At 43.8% G+C, this 23,769-nt stretch overlaps 1 protein-coding gene across 23 annotated transcripts in view; it reads left to right on the top strand.

Moving 5' to 3' along the window:
* The window catches only part of tns1b (tensin 1b), a 278,602-nt gene that overhangs the window by 118,576 nt on the left and 136,257 nt on the right, over positions 1 to 23,769 (top strand). For all 23 annotated transcript variants that reach the window (XM_090215533.1, XM_090215527.1, XM_090215522.1 and 20 more), the window contains exon 3: positions 13,490 to 13,527. In XM_090215533.1, the coding sequence (XP_090071659.1) occupies positions 13,490 to 13,527 (38 nt within the window). The remainder of the gene's footprint in view (positions 1 to 13,489; positions 13,528 to 23,769) is intronic.

Here is a 23,769-nt window from a genome sequence, read left to right as displayed (position 1 = left end):
TATAACAGACTGACCCTAGTGCCCCGACACATAAACTATTGCAGCATAATTACCTGGAGGCTGGGACAAGAGGGGTCCGGAGACACTGTGGCCCCATCCGACTATACCCCGGACTGGGCCAACCAGGCAGGATATAACCCCAACCCACTTTGCCAAAGCACAGCCCCCTCACCACTAGAGGGATATCTTCAACCACCAACTTACTACCCTGAGACAAGGCTAAGTATAGACCATGAAGATCTCCCCCACGGCACGAACCCGAGGGGGGTGCCAACCCGAACAGGAAGATCATATCAGAGACTCAACCCACTCAAGTGACGCACACCTCCTAGGGACGGCATGAAAGAGCAACAGTAAGCCAGTGATTCAGCCCCCGTAATAGGGTTAGAGGCAGAGAATCCCAGTGGAAAGAGGGGAACCGGCCAGGCAGAGACAGCAAGGGTGGTTCGTCGCTCCAGTGCCTTTCCGTTCACCTTCACACCCCTGGGCCAGACTACACTCAATCATAGGACCTACTGAAGAGATGAGTCTTCAGTAAAGACTTAAAGGTCGAGACCGAGTCAGCGTCTCTCACATCGATAGGCAGACCATTCCATGAAAATGGAGCTCTATAGGAGAACGCCCTGCCTCCAGCTGTTTGCTTAGAAGCATCTTTGTGCATCTTTGTGTTGGTCCCCTCCCTTTCCTACTCATTAGCCAAATGAGAAGATCAGATGGATGATCATGACCATTAGTTCGTCTCTGTATGATGGATTGGCGTTGTCTCCTCAGTGTAATGTCGTTATCATAATCAGTTAAACGGTCATATGCTGAGATTACCATAATGGCAAGATAGGAGGGGAATTATTATGTAACATTATGGAGATGGTTTTAAGAAAGCACTAAGCAGTTTATATGCACCCACATACACATACACACTCACACACACAGCACACACATACAAACACAAACACACACTCCCACATACGGACCCATTAGCTGTTCGGCGTTGTGTATTGATTTAGTATTGAGATTGTATTAACTTGTCTAAACATTACTTGTTGCTGTATATACTGTAAATAGGCTGTGCTGTTTTTTCATTAGTATTTTCTCATTGTCTGTGGAAGTACATCATGTGTGTCTTATTCAGTAAGACATTTTCCAGAGCTAGGAACTTTAACATTCTATGCACACCCCTGTTTCACTTAGTTTTTCTGGCTCGGGGTTAGAACTCAGGTTTTCATCTGGTTGAACACAACTGTAGGCACTAACACACAATCACATGTGTACACTCACGCTTGTGCTTCTCTATTGTATAAATATATGCAGGGCAACAGACAGTACATCAAAGTTTTTACTTAAACATGAGCTTACACATATACATACATTAAAACATCGGGCTTGAAAAATCATGGGAACATACAGTACACATAAGTCCACAAATGCATGCATGCACACACACACACACACACGCACACACACACACACACACACCCACTCGCACTCTAACGTGTTTAGTCACTTGCTGTATGAAGCATCTTTGTGTTGGTCCCCTCCCGTTCCTAGTCATTAGCCAAATGAGAAGATCAGATGGATGATCATGACCATTGGTTCGTCTCTGTATGATGGATTGGCATTGTCTCCTCAGTGTAATGTCATTATCATAATCAGTTAAACGGTCATATGCTGAGATTACCATAATGGCAAGATAGGAGGGGAATTATTATGTAACATTATGGAGATGGTTTTAAGAAAGCACTAAGCAGTTTATATGCACATGCACAAATGCACGCACACACACACACAGCTGTAGGGCCTCAGCTTCACACTCACCCCAACAAGCGGTTGATTGGACCTCCATGTCCTTATTGGAAAACAGCCTTTCTGTTTTGTTGACATTATACTTCCAATGCCCCCTACTGGATTTCTCTAGACATTACAGGTCAATGGCCCTATCATAATGCTGTTTTAGATTTATAACACTGTTTTCAGGTACATTTCTTTTACCTCATCAGTTAAATGCACCTGATGATAATAACATGACACGGCTGAAAGTTAGCAGATTGTGGCCTCCAAGGACAATCTTGGCACAATTGCTGTTCAGTTAAGACATGCTGAAAAGCTGTTGAGTCAAGTCCACCACCAGAGGGGAGCAGAACAACAAATATGCTGCTTCTACAGGCCAGCCGAACAAACGACCTCTCCTTACCCGCCGTACTGCAGCAAACAGACTGCCCACCCACATAGGTATTTGACGGTGCAGAGACTACTTGAATAAAATGGATTATAAACATGAATTTAATCTGTGCTCAGAAAGGTTACTTTTCACATGTACAGTACCGTTCAAAAGTTTGGGGTCACTTAGAAATGTCCTTGTTTTTGAAAGAAAAGCCTTTTTTTTTTAAACATAACATAGATCAGAAATACAGTGTAGACATTGTTTACTTTTTAATTTTTAAAATTTTTTTTTACCCCTTTTTCTCCCCAATTTCGTGGTATCCAATTGTTGTAGTAGGTACTATCTTGTCTCATTGCTACAACTCCCGTACGGGCTCGGGAGAGACGTTGGTTGAATGTCATGCGTCCTCCGATACACAACCCAACCAGCCATACTACTTCTTAACACAGCGCGCATCCAACCCGGAAGCCAGCCGCACCAATGTGTCGGAGGCTACACCGTGTACCTGGCAACCTTGGCTAGCGCGCACTGCGCCCGGCCCGCCACCGGAGTCGTTGGTGCGCGATGAGACAAGGAGATCCCTACCGACCAATCCCTCCCTAACCCGGACGATGCTAGGCCAATTGTGCGTCGCCCCACGGACCTCCCGGTCGCGGCCGGTTATGACAGAGCCTGGGCGCGAACCCAGGGACTCTGATGGCACAGCTGGCGCTGTAGTACAGCGCCCTTAACCACTGCACCACCCGGGAGGCTGGAAACGGCAGATTTTTTATGGAATATTTACAAAGGCGTACAGACACCCATTGTCAGCAATCATCACTCCTGTGTTCCAATGGCACGTTGTGTTAGCTAATCCAAGTTTATAATTTTAAAATTCGAATTGATCATTAGAAAACCGTTTTGCAATTATGTTAGCACAGCTGAAAACGGTTGTGCTGATTAAAGATGCAATAAACTGTCCTTTTTTAGACTCGTTGAGTATCTGGAGCATCACCGTTTGTGAGTTCCATTACAGGCTCAAAATGGCCAGAAACAAAGTGCTTTCTTCTGAAACTCAACAGTATTCTTGCTCTGAGAAATGAAGGCTATTCCATGCGAGAAATTGCAAAGAAACTGATCTCGTAAAACACTGTGTACTACTCCCTTCACAGAACAGGCCCTAACCAGAATAGAAAGAGGAATGGGAGGCCCCGGTGCACAACTGAGCAAGAGGACAAGTACATTAGAATGTCTAGTTTGGGAAACAGACGCCTCACAAGTCCTCAACTGGCAGCTTCATTAAATAGTACCCGCAAAACACCAGTCTCAACGTCAACAGTGAAGAGGCGACTCGGGGATGCTGGCCTTCTATGCAGAATTTGTCTGATGAAACCAAAATTGAGCTCTTTGTCCTGAATGCCAAGCGTCACGTCTGGAGGAAACCTGGCACCATCCCTAAGGTGAAGCACGGTGGTGGCAGCATCATGCTGTGGGGATGTTTTTCAGCGGCAGGGACTCCGAGACTAGTTATGATCTAGGGAAAGATGAATGGAGCAAAGTACAGAAAGATCCTTGATGAAAACCTGCTCAGGACCTCAGACTGGGGTGAAGGTTCACCTTCCAACAGGACAACAACCCTAAGCACACAGCCAAGACAATGCAGGAGTGGCTTCGGGACAGGTCTCTGAATGTCCTTGAACGGCCCAGCCAGAGCCCAGACATGAACCTAATCAAACATCTCTGGAGAGACCTGAAAATAGCTGTGCAGCGACGATCCCCATCCAGCTGACAGAGAATGAGAGGATCTGCAGAGAAGAACGGGAGAAACTCCCCAAATGCAGGTGTGCCAAGTTTGTTATACCCAAGAATATTATTGGATCTAATAGCTGCCAAAGGTGCTTCAATAAGTACTGTGTAAAGGGTCTGAATACTTATATAAATTTGATATTTCAGTTTTTGTTTTTGTTTTTAAAAACAATCTACAAACCTGTTTATGTTTGTCATTATGGGGTATTGTGTGTATATTGATGGAAATACAATTAATCAAGTTTAGAGTAAGGCTGTAATGTAATTTGAGAGAAATACATTTCTTGTGCGTATGAAACATTTCTGGGATCTTTTATTTCTGTTCAAGAAACAGTAACACTTTACATGGTGAGTTTATATTTTTGTTCAGTGTAGTTAATAGTTAACAAACATATTCTATAGAGAATGCACCTTTACCTCAAGGCTCCAACGTGAGCTGCGCTATAAACATCAAATAAGTTATTGATAGTGAACTATGCAGACTACATTGGCTAGTTTGAGAACCATGGTACCATCTCTGTTTTTTGCAACACTCCCATTTCATTACTGAAATAACACACTGCACAACACTTGTGTAAGAAGCAGCCCCTTCGACAAACTGGAAAATGTATCAAAGGAAACAGCTGGTTAAACAAACCAGTTTTGATATACCCTATACTCTGGAAATCCATATAGAAAATCTAGTTATGGAAACAAATGTTCTGCACTTTCCTATTCAACAAAAATCTCCCCACAGCCAACTCCCATCCACCACATGGTTTGGGGGAGATATTCTTCTCAGGATATTACCTATTCCCCTCGAAACCTCACGGGGAGAAACGCCTCGGTCAGTCAAAACCTAAGTTAACAAGGACAAGGGGGTGGCCAGCCAACGTGGGACTGTTGACCGATGATACTGTAGGTGTATAGAGGACGGAGCAGTATGACTCAGGACAGAAGAATGGTGGAGGTAGGGGTATGACATAGGAATGTTTGTACATGCAGACAAAAGTATGCAGATGTCTTCACGGGTCCAACAGACCCAACATTCAGAGACCTGTGTCCTAAATTCTGGCTTTTGTCTCAGATCTGGGTCAGGTCTGATATAATTGCCACGAGTCTCGGTTATGTGCAATTAAAATGTACCGAGTGGACCCATCCGCTGTTAATTTAATGTGTGTGAGGTGATGAGAACTGTGTGAGCTTGTAATCTGTGTCAGCCAATTGCAACTCAATAAAACATATAGCTTATGTCCAGCTGAAACTGGTTCTGGCTGCTCACCACACGTGCGCCTGCTGCTGATGAGATAGAGAGCGAGTGAAAGGAGCTTTGGCCTTGGCTACTGTTGATTGTGAAGAAGCCTTTTTAATTTAAGTAAAAGGAAAATTCTAAGAGAAAAAGTATAGTGAAAAGAAGCCTACAAGGTGAATGTCCTCTGGGACATGTTTTAGTGGACAAAGAGGAGAAGAACGTTGGCGCGGCCAAATGGAAAGTGTGTGCAACTCGCTATTCAGGTTTGATGCAGCTTTCATTTATTTATTTTCATATTTATTATAATTTGTTTTATTATTGTACACTGCTCAAAAAAATAAAGGGAACATCAAAATAACACATCCTAGATCTGAATGAATGAAATATTCTTATTAAATATTTTTTTCTTTACATAGTTGAATGTGCTGACAACAAAATCACACAAAAATCACATAAAATCACACAAGAATAATCAATGGAAATCAAATGTATCAACCCATGGAGGTCTGGATTTGGAGTCACACTCAAAATTAAAGTGGAAAACCACACTACAAGCTGATCCAACTTTGATGTAATGTCCTTAAAACAAGTCAAAATGAGGCCCAGTAGTGTGCGTGGCCTCCACGTCCCTGTATGACCTCCCTACAACGCCTGGGCATGCTCCTGATGAGGTGGCGGATGGTCTCCTGAGGGATCTCCTCCCAGACCTGGACTAAAGCATCCGCCAACTCATCTGAGCATCTCAACTCCTGGACAGTCTGTGGTGCAACGTGGCATTAGTGGATGGAGCGAGACATGATGTCCCAGATGTGCTCAATTGGATTCAGGTCTGGGGAACGGGCGGGCCAGTCCATAGCACCAATGCCTTCCTCTTGCAGGAACTGCTGACACACTCCAGCCACATGAGGTCTAGCATTGTCTTGCATTAGGAGGAACCCAGGGCAAGCCGCATCAGCATATGGTCTCACAAGGGGTCTGAGGATCTCATCTCGGTACCTAATGGCAGTCAGGCTACCTCTGGCGAGCACATGGAGGGCTGTGCGGCCCCCCAAAGAAATGCTACCCCACACCATGACTGACCCACCGCCAAACTGGTCATGCTGGAGGATGTTGCAGGCAGCAGAACGTTCTCCACGGCATCTCCAGACTCTGTCACGTCTGTCACATGTGCTCAGTGTGAACCGGCTTTCATCTGTGAAGAGCACAGGGCGCCAGTGGCGGATTTGCCAGTCTTGGTGTTCTCTGGCAAATGCCAAACGTCCTGCACGGTGTTGGGCTGTAAGCACAACCCCCACCTGTGGACGTCGGGCCCTCATACCACCCTCATGGAGTCTGTTTCTGACCGTTTGAGCAGACACATGCACATTTGTGGCCTGCTGGAGGTCATTTTGCAGGGCTCTGGCAGTGCTCCTCCTGCTCCTCCTTGCACAAAATCGGAGGTAGCGGTCCTGCTGCTGGGTTGTTGCCCTCCTACGGCCTTCTCCACGTCTCCTGATGTACTGGCCTGTCTCCTGGTAGCGCCTCCATGCTATGGACACTACGCTGACAGACACAGCAAACCTTCTTGCCACAGCTCGCATTGATGTGCCATCCTGGATGAGCTGCACTACCTGAGCCACTTGTGTGGGTTGTAGACTCCGTCTCATGCTACCACTAGAGTGAAAGCACCGCCATCATTCAAAAGTGACCAAAACATCAGCCAGGAAGCATAGGAACTGAGAAGTGGTCTGTGGTCACCACCTGCATAACCACTCCTTTATTGGGGGTGTCTTGCTAATTGCCTATAATTTCAACCTATTGTCAAATCAAATCAAATTTATTTTATAAAGTGCCTTGCGAAAGTATTCGGCCCCCTTGAACTTTGCGACCTTTTGCCACATTTCAGGCTTCAAACATAAAGATATAAACTGTATTTTTTTGTGAAGAATCAACAACAGGTGGGACACAATCATGAAGTGGAACGACATTTATTGGATATTTCAAACTTTTTTAACAAATCAAAATCTGAAAAATTGGGCGTGCAAAATTATTCAGCCCCTTTACTTTCAGTGCAGCAAACTCTCTCCAGAAGTTCAGTGAGGATCTCTGAATGATCCAATGTTGACCTAAATGACTAATGATGATAAATACAATCCACCTGTGTGTAATCAAGTCTCCGTATAAATGCACCTGCACTGTGATAGTCTCAGAGGTCCGTTAAAAGCGCAGAGAGCATCATGAAGAACAAGGAACACACCAGGCAGGTCCGAGATACTGTTGTTAAGAAGTTTAAAGCCGGATTTGGATACAAAAAGATTTCCCAAGCTTTAAACATCCCAAGGAGCACTGTGCAAGCGATAATATTGAAATGGAAGGAGTATCAGACCACTGCAAATCTACCAAGACCTGGCCGTCCCTCTAAACTTTCAGCTCATACAAGGAGAAGACTGATCAGAGATGCAGCCAAGAGGCCCATGATCACTCTGGGTGAACTGCAGAGATCTACAGCTGAGGTGGGAGACTCTTTCCATAGGACAACAATCAGTCGTATATTGCACAAATCTGGCCTTTATGGAAGAGTGGCAAGAAAGCCATTTCTTAAAGATATCCATAAAAAGTGTTGTTTAAAGTTTGCCACAAGCCACCTGGGAGACACACCAAACATGTGGAAGAAGGTGCTCTGGTCAGATGAAACCAAAATTGAACTTTTTGATAACAATGCAAAACGTTATGTTTGGCGTAAAAGCAACACCGCTGAACACACCCTCCCCACTGTCAAACATGGTGGTGGCAGCATCATGGTTTGGGCCTGCTTTTCTCCAGCAGGGACAGGGAAGATGGTTAAAATTGATGGGAAGATGGATGGAGCCAAATACAGGACCATTCTGGAAGAATAATCGCAGCAAAAGGTGGCGCTACAAAGTATTAACTTAAGGGGGCTGAATAATTTTGCACTCCCAATTTTTCAGTTTTTGATTTGTTAAAGTTTGAAATATCCAATAAATGTCGTTCCACTTCATGATTGTGTCCCACTTGTTGTTGATTCTTCACAAAAAAATACAGTTTTCTATCTTTATGTTTGAAGCCTGAAATGTGGCAAAAGGTCGCAAAGTTCAAGGGGGCCGAATACTTTCGCAAGGCACTGTATATTTGATACCAGAGCTCCAAGGTATGCTTTGAAATAGCTAAGCAGCTAACTTCAAAACAGTGTGCCGATGTGTTTATCACTTTATCAGAAGTACTTAATCCGTGACGACCGAATCTTCATTTCATTTTGTGTTTTTTTTCTCGCAAAATGCGAGATCCCACTAGTTTTGCCGTGGTTTCGGTGCTTTCTTCGATTCCCAGCTTCTTTCAGACTTCGACCTCTACTGGACAGGATTTTGTACATGTCGTTTCACCATTCAGGAATGTGAGTGTATGAGGTCCAATCCCATTGAAATTGTTTTTTGTTAAACCACACTTTATGTACTGTTCAAATAATTTATTTGATTTAGTATAGTATAAGCTTCTGTCTTAAGCATCCTAAATAATGCCATAGATTCCATTTAAAAAACAACAACTTGTAAAGCATTAAATACACACACACACATTGCACAAGATTACTTCAACCTTTAAAGTAATCTTGGTATTCCAACTGATTATAGATGAATAAAGCTGACGATTTACTGCAGCGCCAAATAATTTTGATGAAAGCAGTTAAAAATTGTTTTTTTTTTTTTTATATCTGATAATCACACGCTGCTATTTATTGCTGACTGGCAGATGTCACAAATATGCATTGTGAATAGATAATGAAGCTCTGAGTAATGAACCGTTTTCATGGCATAATTTGGTAAATGTGTTGAAGCCTTCAGAAAGCCTTGTTTTCCAAACACTATGCGAAACTACCTCTAACTTCCTTCATGCTGGACACAGTGACATAAAAGTGGTATCCACAAGTTTATCTGACTCTGGGGAAGTAGATAAAAGGCCATAATCCTAAACTATCCCTTTAAACTGGTACAGTACTCTCACTAACAGGTGCAACAAATACGGCTACTTACAAGGCAAGCCTTTAAATAGGATATTGAGACAGCGATTCTTTCTCCTACCACAATATTTTTTTTTCTACAATGCACCATCATTTACAGTATGCTGCAGTAAATATATACCGCAAACAGTGATACAATACATTATTGTTGAATTGTTTTGATAATAAAATCAGAAATTGCTAACAGAGAATATTCAATGATACCTTACAGCATACCAACGGATAGTTGTTTTTTTAACTTGCACTTTATGCCTTTAACAAAGCTTCTAAACTGAAAGTGACTACAGGACAAAACCTGTCAAAAGGATATGGCATGCCACTCAACCATTAAAGGTTACAGACTTGCTGCCACTGATCTGTTTCCTATACAGTATAAATGTAATTGTTAGGGAACTACTTCCACGTATCCCTGCAATTGGTACAGCACTCTCACTAACGAGTGCAACACATATAGCCTATTGTGAGGCAAGTCTCAAAGTATGTTCATGAGGGTGACACAACAATACCATGCACCCACTAGTGTTCAAAGGGTTTTGGTGCGGTTACAGCATTCTCACTCATGGGTACAACAAACACCTTAAAATATGTTAATGAGCCAGAGACTATTTCCCTGCCCACACAATTTTCCCACAATGCAGCATCATTAATACTGTAAAACACATTTTGCTGTGAAATTACAGAAAGGTCTTACAGTGTGCTGTAACACAAATGTACCGTATTTTACTGTGGATTCTACAATAGTCTACTGTATTCAGTTTATACAGTCTCATACTATCAGTAATACAGTAAGTTACTGATAAAATTAAAAAAAACTGCTAACAGTGCAGCAGTGCGTGTGGCTGGTTTGTTTGTATGGTTACTCGGCATGTTAGCAGCGCAAACAGCAGGAGGTAAACATTTACTCTGGTAGATACACTGCTGCCCCGGTGAGGGATGGTGGTTCGGCAACTTGTGTAGCTGTGGTATGCTAAGCACATAGTTTGGGCCTAAGTATTAAAGGTCAAAGTAATCTTGTGCAAAGTGTGTGTGTGTGCGTGTATTTAAGTACATGCATATGAGTGTGTTTATGTGTCTGTCATAGTGTACAGTAATGGGCAGAGCAGGATGTTTACATGTACATATGTGGGTGTGTATGTTTGTGTGTCTGGTGTCTGTAACATTCTACTGTAGGGGGCAGGACAGTGCATGGTACATGGTGTGTGTGTATTTAGTTCATCTGTGTATAAGTACTGTAAGAGTGAGAAAAGGACTGTGTGTGTGTGTGTATTGTATGTGCCCTATAGGGTCTGTGTGTGTGTATGAGAGAGGAAATAGCCCAGCCCTGCTCTCTTGATTGTTCTCTCTCTCTCTCTCTCTCTCTCTCTCTCTCTCTCTCTCTCTCTCTCTCTCTCTCTCTAGCCGGGCTTAGCCGGGCTTAGCCCATCCCTTTGGGAGTCCTGACCCATTACAAAGGACCCGGGTGAGGAAATAGCCCTAGCCCCATTCCCTCCCTCCCTCCTAAAGAGCATTCCTCAAGCCATGAGTCAGATAGGAACCAGCCCCTCAATGCCCCTCATCATCTCTTCCATGTGGACCAACACCCAACTCCCATTGCTTGCTAACGGTTATCCTATATCCATCCTCTCTCCCCATTTCTTTATTTTCTTGCGTATTCTCGTATTTTCTTTCACTTTCTCCCCTTCTTTCTTTGCTAGTCACTATTTTCTTTCATCTCCATGGTTTTGGACCTCCGTCTCTGTGACCTTTTCTAATCCATCCTTCCCTTGTCTTCTCCACTGCCTCCTCTCCTTTTCTAGCCCATCATATCTCAATGTATCTCCTCTACTCGGGCCTCTCCTCTCTACCCACAACTCTATCCCTCATCTTCATCCCTTCTTAACCCTCTCCTTCGTTCCCCTTCTTTCTTTAATTCTCCCCTGTTTACACTGCAGAGCTCTAACTTCCTAACAAGGCAAAAGCCTGACCGGGCCCTTCTGAGCTGGCCACCTTCACACCCAATATGGAAGTCCTCCCCTCGCTGTCTTTCACTCTTCCCCAGGGGAGTATGCTTACTCAGGGATCACGTGCTGGGCACAGAGCTGATCAGTGTATCTGCACCGTGTGATGAGGTGGGAGGAGCATAGATTGGTGGTATTCCAGAGACAAATATAGTGTAGTGTTTTCTCTTTTTGGTTGTACATGAGTTGAGCTCTTGCTCAATCTCTTGTGTGCTATACGTACTTCAGCAATAAGGCACAAGAGGCCGCGCTATATCAAGAATATAGTCACATGTAAATGGAGTTGTTCTTACCAACGCGTAAAGGTGAATTACTTTTAGTATTTAAACAGTGCCGTGCTCTTTGACTGGATAAAATAAGTCCATTGTGCTGGACCCTGGGAACCAGCGTCTCCTCTGGGTTGGAGCATCATGGTGTTGGTTTTCACTCTGCCACACTCCTCCCAATAAGGCCTTTAATTAAAGACTCAAAGTGGCTCTCAAATGTTACCCCCTCGTGTGCAAATGTAGTCTGGCGTGCCTAAATATAAACACTAATTAGATGGTTGGGCTATTTATATTCATTCAGATTTACTTGCGAGGTAAAAATGATCTCGTAGTATTTTTTGTGAAGTAAGATAAAGTGAATGCCCCAGTCCTGAGCACTGATGGTGACTGTAATCCTGTGAGTCATATGTTGTACACACATGACCCACTGGTATGGTATAATATGGTCTAAAATTAGTATGGTTAGTGTAATTTGGAGTGTGGTGCATCTCTTTCCAGCTTGGATGATTCTCCCCTTGTGGTTAGAACCAAACCCAGACAAGCATCTCAGCTCTCAGACCCCCAGGCCCTGCACATACTTCAAATTAGACTAGCTATACTCATTTCTCTAGGCCCTGCACAACTCTCTCCAGGCCCTGCACATTTACCATAATCCAACTCCAAGGTTAGCACAGGAGGCCACATGCTAACAAAAACATCCCGTGAAGCCCCCCTCCCTCCCCTCTGCTTCTAACTCGATAGGAACCCCATTTCACACAATGATGGGAGGGGCCGTCTTTAATCTTCAAATCAATGACTTAAAGGAATAGTTCGGGATTTTGGCAATGAGGCCCTTTATCTAGTTCCCCAGAGTCAGATGAACTAGTGGATACCATTTTGAAGGAAGTTAGTATGAAGGAAGTTAGTGCTAGTTTCGCGAGCCAATGCCAACAAGGGTTAGCGCAATGACTGGAAGTGTGCATGCTAGCTGTTCCATCAGACTCCCAGTCATTGCGCTAACTCTAGTGAGCAACTTCCTTCAAACGACACGCAGAAACATACAAATGGTATCCACAAATTCATTTGACTTTGGGGAAGTAGGAAAAGGGTCTCATTGCCAACATCCCGAACTACCCCTGTAAGGGCTAACCATAGTAAATATTACACTCACATGTAAAAATGTGGCTTGCGGCGAGATTCAGGAAGAATCACATGTTACATAAGGTGTGGTGTGGTTCCAGAGAAAGCATAGACTTTTCATACTTGAGTTGGAAAGCGTCCGCTTGAGCCCACTGAACGGCCTTTTGATTTTCAAACCTTTGAGGGGATCATCTGTGGCTGACAATTTATGACCTGCTGGGCCAGGTGCTTTCCCCTGTTGATCCCCCCCCATTTGTAGAAATAGCAGGGAATCACAGAGAGGGAAGGAGGGAGGGAATGAGGGAGAGAAAGAGAGGCTAGCAGGCCACTGTTGTGAGATCCCGAATGGTCCAAATCCTGCCTAACATACTGTCTTTTGGGTATCCAAATTGGATGTAACACATCTTCCCACTCCCTCACCATTTTGTCGACTTTCATTTGCACTTGTACTTGCATGCCTATTTTAACTACCTCTTCCAATTCCTTTTGAACTCTTAAACTCATAGGCATACATTGGTTTTACACTCCAAAATAACCCTTCCAGTCTTTCTGCTCTTGGGGTTCTCTCTTATATCAACCACTCAAAGCTGAGTAAGGTGGAATGATGTGCAGACCCAAGACACCCAAGACCCCATCCACAGTGTATGACCCATGTCTCTGATACAAGGCCAAAAGCCCAAGAGCACCAAACCTCAGACCCCAGTACTGGGCAGCATCAGTCTTTAACAGCCAATAATATTTGAGTAAACATGTTGAGGAACTTGGACGAGGACCTAGCATTCCAATACTCTCTTTTAATTTACTCAATGTCACGTTTCATTACGCTCAGCAATGTTTACATTTAATTTCTCAGAAATGTATGTTTGAATTTCTAGGAAATGTAAACTAACTGTAAACTTCTGTTTTTTTCCTGTCTTCTAGTGTGCCGGCTGACTTGCCACAAGAAATGTGAAATAAAGGTAAGAGCAACAGCTTTTCTCATCTTCCAGGCAATGCACACATAGACATTTCAACACTCTTGTGTTGCATCAACACAATAGGAAGGCAGTCTTATTAGACAGCTAGGGCTTTTAGATGTACTGTAGGTTGTCATAAACTGTCATTCCGACTTATGCCATCACATCCCATCTCTATTTCAAGTGCACGACAGCCTTATGTAGGCATTGTGACAGAACATTCCAAGTGTAACTGTACAAAGACTATTATCCTCTGTTGGCGCTTAGTGCTCTGTTGAGCTCTACTCTCTCTCTCCACCAAAGCCAAGCAGAGCTTATTAGAAGGAAATGTTATGTTGATGAGGCGGATGGAGCCTCGCCTGGAACAGTGTTCCTGCACTCCGAACATCGGAGGAATCTGAAAACAACTCCAAGCTGTCCCAGCATGTGTTTGATTTGGCTGAACCCTTGCATGTTCAAGATCACCCCCTTCTAAAAATGAAGCCCTCGCTGCATTGTCTACTGACTTGTTACATGATGGACTTTTTTGTTGTTGAAGCAGGGGCACATAGAAGAAGATCGGACTGAGTGGAGGAAAGAGAAAGAGAAAGGCAGGCAGGCAGGGAGGGAGGGCTGGGTGCGGAGACTTTAGACTTATAGCACCCACCCTCCCAATGCGCACACACACACACATGCACGCACGCACACACGCACAAACACACCCAGACCATACATCACCGCCCTTCATCTGGCAGCCATTACTGAAATGGTCCGGAGCTGCCAGCTCTACCCACCACCCTACTCCAGCTCGGACTGACAGGAAATACCAGGGGTGCAAAGCGGCTTGGCAAGGGGGGCAAAGGGTGCCAATGGTTTACCAGTCAGTCTCATAGGAGTGGTGAAGACAAATTAGCACAAGCTGAAGCGCAATGCATCTGGTGGATGATTGTCAATGTTAAAAAAAAAAAAACGATGTTTGTCTGAAGTCGAAAAATAAAGAAAATTCACGAGCACCACAATGCCTACTCCACACATGCTCTACCAATGTTGTCTAGCATACAGTTTTGACCAACTCAGATAAATGATTAAATACGTAAGTAAATAAATAGCCGCCCATTGTTTTGAGGGAAAGTTCTGAAGCAGTGAGTAATGACCAGCCCATGTGACCTCTTATCTTCACGGTCTGATGGATCTTAAAATGACAACAAACTGTATTTCAATCAACACTCCCGTGACAAATACACACACGTCCTGTTTTCACATTCATGACCCCACCACTAATCTGACGTTAATAATAAGATTGAAACCAATAGGGGGGGGCATACTGTATAAAGCCTGAAATAACAAAAGATGAAATAGTGTTCTCTCTTGTTGGTGTTGTTGTTGGAGTTCTTTGCTAGGAAGAAATGTGTTTGCGAATTCTGTGAAGCCGAGGTTGATTTGTGAAGACGCAGATGCTCTTTCTTCATTAAATTGTGATGCGAGTACAATTCAAAATACTCCCAATCAGCAAACATGGAAAAAAATAGACAAACCTCCCTTTTCTCTAATCATAGAAATGTTCCCTCTGCAATTATCCTTGGCAGCTTGCAATTCACTTTTAGCCTTGACATGAACATGTTTTAATGTAATGAATGATAGTTGATAAAGACTAGCTTGATCGCTATCAGCGGTCAATCAAGCTAGCATGGCCTGAGGACCTGAGTTAATTATTAATCATTTCCAACCAAAGAAGTGAGGTTAAGATGGTCCCATTGCCCCCCATGCTCCATTTTGATTCATATGTGATCTTGTACTTTTGGAATCCAAGTGGTGGTAATAAATCACTAATGCGGAGACAGTTTCCACACTGACTCGCTACAGGGATAAATCTCCACATCCATATTTAGATTAGACTTACACGTACTCCCTGCATAACCTCCGCTACTAAAAACAAATGGTCAGACTGAGTGTAACAACAGTATGTTTCGGTGACTGTGTATGTGTCTGGGTGTGTGTTTTCTGTTTCTGGGCGAGAGAGAGAGAGAGAGAGAGAGAGGAAGAGCATGTACATTTAAAGGGTGCGAGTGAGTATGTCGGAAGCATTTGGAGACAGGGAAAGGGAGAGAGTGGAAAGATGAATAGAGGCAGCAGAAACAGCAGATGGAGATTTGTGGGATGAGGACTTGTGGGAGAGGATTGTCATTCCTCTGTTACCCATGGGAAACAGAGCTTTATCCAAACCAACGTGAGGTGTCACTTCGATGTTTGTGTATATATTGCTGTCTGGTGCCAAGGAGATGGAGAAGCGAAGTTATATCTGTGTACAGGTGCTGTTTGCTCTGTGCTGTCATGTCATCGACTAGCAAAATACCAGTGACAAATGAACCTTTCCACTACCCTTTACGCCACACCTCCATGTTTTCCTTATTAACACTATTCTGGAGGTCTTCGGGCCACAGAAAGGAAGGGCCAGTCTCCCGTCACAGAAAGGAAGAGCCAGCCTGTGTGGGACTCTCCCACTCCACTGCTGTGAGAACAGTTCAGGAAGGTAAAACCTAGGGCCTCTACATAGCTCTTAATCAGACATAATACAGCCTGTCCCTTCCCACAGGCTGTAGATGGAGTGGCAATGTGGAGTACCGACGGTGTCTGCTATGAAATCAATGGTACCTTTTGAGCTGTGGTGCACTGAGGTGGAGTGATCAACAAAAGTCTCTATACTAGGGTTTATGGGTGGAGGGGCCTTCATTGGTTGGTGGGGTTTGATGGCAGACTAGATTGGTGTACTACCAGCTTTAGAGTGTCTATTTTGGTCGCTATCTATCTTGCTTATTTCATCTTTATATCTTCAGCTTGATCTGTGTCAACTCCGCAACACAGATTCTAGTTGTCGGAGGTGACACCATCAGTAATTGTTTCTACTGTAATAAATATAGCTGCTCAGTAACGGTTCAGTGGTACTGCCTTGGAGGGGGGCTAGTCTGTGGGTTGGACCTGATGTTCATTCCAAAGGCGAGCAAAATGAAGTGTACGTCTCCAGTGCATCATAAATATAGGTGAATGGAGTTAAGAGGGAAAGCACAATCATTCATTAGGCTCTTCCCCCCGAAGTGAGTCATTATTGGGAAGGCTGTGGCGAGAGTGTGTATCCAACGAACAATTATCGACTCGCCAAAACGTTTCTACAAGGTCGTAATAACGTTATCACACAACCAAATGGGAAGCAGATGAAAACATTTTGTGGGAAGTTTTCTTTTTTTCGCTGGGTGGGGTTGAGTAGGGTTGAGGGTATTACTCCGTCCATACCCAGACAGGAGGTTCATAAAAAGCATTAGGCGGCCATTGGCGGGAGCCAGAAATGTTAGAGGGAACCGCTATCGGACGTGCCAGAGAAATGTGTGTAGATTAGAAACTCAAAGGGTCTTAAATCCAGCCAGAGTCGTCAGACTTAATTACTGTTTGTGGAATCAGTCACTGCCTGGCTAAATCCTTCCTCTTTAAATGTTTCAATTGTCAGTTTGATTTTACAAGATGGGCCATGTGCAAGAAAAGAGGACTTTAAAAAGCCTGAGAAAAAATCTAAATGGAGCTGTGTGTAGTAGCAGTCTGCATACTGTACATAAGCCATGGCAAAATAATTGTTCTTTGAACAAACATTCATGATTCAAGTCTGATTCTGCCACTCCATTTTTTCCTTCGCCAAACATGTTGTCAGTTGACTATAGTCCTTGCCAAAATGCTCTGGCAATTAAATTACTTGTTGCATTATTTGAAGTTGAGCCAATTTCCAGAGAACATTATGGACCTTCATAGGAGTTAGTCTGGATTGAAAGGAGTACCAACCAGGCCAGAGATACAGCTACTGGCATAAAGTGTGTTTTTGGAAGGAAATGAGTAGGCAGGACTGAGAAAGCAGAGTGCGAGAACACAAATACACACTAACTGATCACCCCTCCTACATTTTAGCAGACGCTCTTATCCATAGCGACTTACAGGAGCAATTAGGGTTAAGTGCCTTGCTCAAGGGCACATCGCCAGATTATTGTCTTTGGGATTTGAACGAGCAACCTTTCAGTTACTGGCCCAACGCTCTTAACTGCTAGGCTACCTGCTAGGCTAGGTTACCAACCTACCTCCTATCTACTTAACCCCTACCTATTCTTTCTTTATTTCTTTCTTCCTTCCACAGTGATGAAGTATGTTTTCATTTTCTCCTGCCTCCCATACAAATTCCCTCACCATCCATCTCTGTATTTTTAACCTCAGAAAAGAAAAGAAAAGCATGTTTTTGTTTGGACTGGACAGCCATTTTGGGCACTTTTGGAAGGCTGTTTTTGCTACTCCTCGCTCCGTTTCCCTTGGCCAGATAGGTCCAGGCCCGAGAGCTAGTTTAATTATATTACCCGCTGATAATGAGAGAGTTATGGCCATGTTGTTTATTGTTTTTGCCACTGGACGAGCTGCAGTTCAGGCGTCTTGTTTAGCTAAATGTAGTGGTAGCTTGGATGACTGTGGTGTTAGCCGAATGGTCCCACCATGTATCAAGCTTTTTGTGTTGTTATAGTCAATAACACTCCCCTCCTCTTGCTACTGGAACTACCATTGGCCAACTTCAGCATTCAATGTTCAGTTGTGGACACGGGGCACAGAAGACAGTGCTTTGCCAGAATACGCAATAGCCTGTCTTTAGCCCCCAAAACATATCAATTGGAGTCATCTTGTGTGCAATCCTTGGAGTCTAGATCTAGGTGTAGTCTCATGATGACATGGAACCTTTGTCATGGCTAGGTGTGGCCCAGAGTTGAACATACAGTACATCACTGACTGAAACCCAGTTGGTTTGGCCCAAACATTTGCAGTTGCCATGTGCTACCCACATGCTTTTTCCATTGTGAGTCAAAGGGGAGAGAGAAAAAACATGAAGACTTTCATTTCTGAATCTTTTCCAATTTCATGATTCAGATCTGTATTTATAATAGCATGATGGTTCTATTCAGCATTTTTCTCTGTTTTGGTGGTAATTTAATTTAAAAAACAACACTAATTGGCATGAGAACAATGACTGTCCGTTATTTTCTCTTTATTTACTGTCTCTACCTTTTTGACAAATCCAGGCACCTGTATATACACGTAAGCTCAGAGACACGTCTTTGATATGGTGGTTTGGTTGCTTTAGCTGGCCCAGCTTTCTACTCACCTGAAGGGAACAGAAGTCTGATTTATATGTCTGTGTCTAGCTGTCTCAACTTCACTGCCAGCGAACTTCCTCTGCTGACAAAGCTTGGTACATGTATAAATCTAGATAGCTCCTGTGTTTTCAGTTGATATATCGAAAAATGTTGAGGAAGAAAACACCCCAAATTAGTAGGAGCTCCTTCAAGTGAATCAGTGCAGTGTATATTTTAGCAAGGTGAGGCTGAGGGTGTCCTAAAATATATACTGTACATACGTACAGTACATTTAGATTCAGGCCCCACCAGTATTTAGTTGGAGTATCTCATCCTCTCTGAGGTAAGTTTTTGGAACACAACCCCAGAAGAGTCTGTCTTGTCCTTCCTTAATCTCTTGTTCCGTCTTGCTTGCTCTTACTTACCTCCTGTAACGGCAGCTGTCAAGATCATTTGGCATGTGCTCGCTCCTCTCCTGTTCCAATGACTTACCTCAGATACGATACTTTGCCATTGGAGGCTGATTTATCGCGCAGAGGGTAATTGGAAAGCTGTGTCGTTGTTGCAGAGGACGAGGGAAGCTTTTTCATTATCTTAGATTTTGGCTAGAGTAAGAGTTTGGCATGGAAGACGAATGGGCATGAGGGATGTATCTTTTCTGCTTAGAATGGCAAAGAGAAATGCGTAAGAGGAAATGTTCCAGAGGATGTTCTGCTTCTCATTCCTCTTTTCGACCCACCCTAGTTCTCTGCTTCTGCCCCCATTTCAGTTTCCAAGTTCAGTTAAAAAAAAACATTGTTTCTTCTTTATTCCTCAATGCTAGTCACCCAAATCCAAGAAGTCCTATGAAACAGCTTTGGACCCAAGTCTCACACATCCCATCGTCTCATTCCCATTTTCAAACCCCAGCCCCACACCCATGCTGCTCTCTCTACTTGTGTTCTTTGACTGTTTAACACCCCCAAAAAAATCAGATCAAATCAGATCAAATCAAACTGATCTATGTTAGTCGGTAACACATGAAAACAATGGTTTTAGAAGCAGGGCCTTTTTCCTCATCACAGGGTGTGTTTATTCACACTGCAGACAATACTGTACAGAACTAGGATCTTAATTTGAGCCAGTTTGCTACAGAAGGAAAATAATCCTGAAGCAATTATTATGTGGATTATAATTAATGGAAATTTTTGTAGGGGTTGATACATTTTTCATAAGCAGTTTTAAACCTAAAACACACTACAGGTTTAAAAAGTTTTCTCCTGCAACAGGGAGATCAAATTCAGATCCTACGTCTGTACTCTCCCCTCAGCCAAAGACCATATCATCGGATAGATATTATGTACCATTGCAATAAGTCTTCATTCCTCTTAGGTAACAGTGAGTTGAAAGACAAACAGTCGAACAACTCAACTGGGTCGACCCCCATCTCGCTTCGAGTGTGTGCCCATGCCTTCAAGTCCAAAAGCTGTTGGTGGACTCCTTCGAGGAACAGCGCTGAGAACTTCCTTCCTTTTGTATGATTGAGACTGCAGAGAAAACTGCAGAGAAAACGTGATACCCAGGAAATGGGTGTGGAAGTTGCTATCCATGTGGGATATGGGCAGGCCTGCGAGCTGGTGAAGGGGAAGAGCAGAAAGGAGAAGGGAAAATATTTTGTGAATGCATTGGGTCTTTGCCACAAGATCAGCAAGTTGTTCAAGTGACCAGCCATCTACATCAGGCGTTATCAGTCTTTATATCAAATTAACAATCTGGTACAGTCTTAAAGATAATGTCATTAGAAGTCATGGGATAGGGCGTCATTCTTGCCCCTGCCCAGTGGTGTCCTGTTCATTCCAAAGGAAACAAAAGAAAAAAGCAACACATTGGCCATGGGATCAGTCATATGGACAGGGTTTGGTGATTCTTATTGAGTTATGAAGAGATGCTTTAATGGGTATTAAGGATGTATTCGATATCTGACCGCCTGTTGTTTTGAAGACTCAACTGTAGGTCCAATTTTAATAAGGTGTGTTAGTGCTGGGTTAGAGCAAAAATGTGCACCACCTGGCAGATCCCTAGTAATGGAATCAGAACCACTGTGCTAGTGGACGTGTCACTGTGTTAGGGTTCAAATAACTTTCACTGCCTACAGTGCTGGCAGGGCCTTGTAACACATGTGGAGAATGATTGCACATTAAACGTGTGGCCTTTCAAGTCAACTGTAAGAAGAAGAACAACAACAAGAAGAAATACATATGTTTAGTTGTTCTGCTCACTCCTCTCCTCTGTCTCTTCCGGTGCTGAGTTGTAGCGCATGGCTGCGTCTTTTCTAAGTAAACGTGCCACGTGCATAGATGCAGGAGAGAAGACAAACAGAAACGCCCAACCTTTGGCAAGATGGAGTAATCAAGAGTCTCTGGAAAGAATGCAAAGAGGCCAAGTGAGTAAGAGTATGAATGGGGGGAGAGAAGAAGAGAGAAGAGAAATAAAGACCGAGACAGAAGTATGATGAAAGATGGGATAACCTGACCATGAATTGATACTGATTGATGCTGATTGAATACTGAATGTGTTTACCTATCAAAGCCTGACTAAAGATTAGTTATATCTAATCCCCCCTCACTTACGCAACCATCCTGCGACAGTTCATTCAACCAGGCCTGAATAATGTACAATGTAGCCCTGGTGTTGACATTCACTTGCTGTGACACGCTAGCATTGCCTGGGCGTTGTTCTGATGTTCCACGGGGGGACTGGTGTTGTTGTTGAGAAACCCTGAGTCAGCCTCAGGAGACTCTGCCTTAGAACAGAGACAGCTGTGTCCTGTGTCCTCGCCCAGAAACTCTCTCCATCTCTCTGTCTGCCATCATGTTCTGAGCGGTCATGCATGCCGGTCAGCTAACTACAGCTGACCCGCCACTGGTAGATCATAGAGCTCTGTGTTGCACAAGCATTGCGGCAATTGCTCTGCCAATGTGACCTAACTTTTTAGTGCCCTCAACTGTATACTGTATTTTTTTTAATATATTTTTTTATTTCACCTTTATTTATCCAGGTAGGCCAAGTTCTCATTTACAACTGCGACCTGGCCAAGATAAAGCAAAGCAGTGCAACACAAACAACACAGAGTTACACATGGGATAAACAAACATAGAGTCAATAACACAGTAGAAAAAATGTATATACAGTGTGTGCAAATGTTGTAAGATTAGGGAGGTAAGGCAATAAATAGGCCATTGTGGTGAAATAATTACAATTTAGCATTAACACTGGAGTGATAGATGTGCAGAAGATGATATGCATGTAGATATACTGGGATACTGGGGTGCAAAGGAGCAAAAGAATAAATAACAATATGGGGATGAGGTAGTTGGGGGGGCTATTTACAGATGGGCTGTGTACAGGTGGAATGATCGGTAAGCTGCTCTGACAGCTGATCCTTAAAGTTAGTGAGGGAGATATAAGTCTCCAGCTTCAGTGATTTTTGCAATTCGTTCCAGCCATTGGCAGCAGAGAACTGGAAGGAAAGGCGGCCAAAGCAGGATTTGGATTTGGAATGACAAGTGAAATATACCTGCTGGAGCTCATGCTACTGGTGGGTGCTGCTATGGTGACCAGTGAGCTGACATAAGGCGGGGCTTTAAATAGAAAAGACTTATAGATGACCTGGAGCCAGTGGGTTTGGTGACAAATATGAAGTGAGGGCCAGCCAACGAGAGCATACAGGTTGCATTGGTGGGTAGTATATGCGGCTTTGGTGACAAAACGGACTGTGATAGACTACATCCAATTTGCTGAGTAGAGTGTTGGAGGCTGTTTTGTAAATGACATCGCCGAAGTCGAGGATCGGTAGGATAGTCAGTTTTACGAGGGTATGTTTAGCATCGTAAGTGAAGGATGCTTTGTTGCGAAATAGGAAGCCGATTCTAGATTTAATTTTGGATTGGAGATCCTTAATGTGAGTCTGGAAGGAGAGTTTACGGTCTAACCAGACACCTAGGTATTTGTAGTTGTCCACACACCCGCGGGCGGGTGCGGGCAGCGATCGGTTGAAGAGCATGTATTTAGTTTTATTTGCATTTAAGAGCAGTTGGAGTCCACGAAAGGAGTGTTGTATGGCATTGAAGCTCAGAGTTTTGTTAACACAGTGTCCAAAGAAGGGCCAAAAGTATACAGAATTGTGTCGTCTGCAAGAGTTGGCCTGAGAATTTAACCTGTGCACCCCCATAGAGACTGCCCGAGGTCCGGACAACATGCCCTCCGATTTGACACACTGAACTCAATCTGAGAAGTAGTTGGTGAAGCAGGCGAGGCAGTCATTTGAGAAACCAAGACTGTTGAGTCTGCCGATAAGAATGCAGTGATTGACAGAGTCGAAAGCCTTGGCCAGGTCGATGAAGACGGCTGCACAGTACTGTCTTTTATTGATGGCGGTTATGATGTTGTTTAGAACCTTGAGCGTGGCTGAGGTGCACCCATGACCAGCTCAGAAACCAGATTGCTTAGCGGAGAAGGTACGGTGGGCATCGAAATGGTCGGTGATCTGTTTGTTAACTTGGCTTTCGAAGACTTTAGAAAGGCAGGGCAGGATAGATATAGGTCTGTAACAGTTTGGGTCTAGAGTGTCTCCCCCTTTGAAGCTGGGGATGATCTCGGCAGCATTCTAGTCTTTAGGGATCTCAGACGATACGAAAGAGAGGTTCATCAGACTAGTAATAGGGCTTGCATTAATTGCGGCTAATAATTTTAGAAAGAGAGGGTCCAGATTGTCTAGCCCAGCTGATTTGTATGGGTCCAGATTTTGCAGCTCTTTCAGAACATTAGCTATCTGGATTTGGGTGAAGGAGAAGTGGGGGAGGATTGGGCAAGTTGCTGTGGGGGGTGCAGAGCGTTTGGCCGGGGTAGGGGTAGCCAGGTGGAAAGCATGGCCAGCCGTAGAAAAATGCTAATTGAAATTCTCGAATATCGTAGATTTATCGGTGGTGACAATGTTTCCTAGCCTCAGTGCAGTGGGCAGCTGGGAGGGCAGCTTTTTTCTCCATGGAATTTACAGTGTCCCAGAACTTTTTGGTGTTTGTGCTATATGTTGCAATATGTTTCTGTTTGAAAAAGCTAGCCTTTCCTTTCCTAACTG

This window comes from Oncorhynchus mykiss, chromosome 22 (genome assembly GCF_057628025.1).
Source record: "Oncorhynchus mykiss isolate SJ-2025 chromosome 22, ASM5762802v1, whole genome shotgun sequence".
NCBI lineage: Eukaryota > Metazoa > Chordata > Actinopteri > Salmoniformes > Salmonidae > Oncorhynchus > Oncorhynchus mykiss.
Note: the sequence above shows the minus strand (reverse complement) of the source record. Positions and strands in the feature narration are given on the sequence as shown.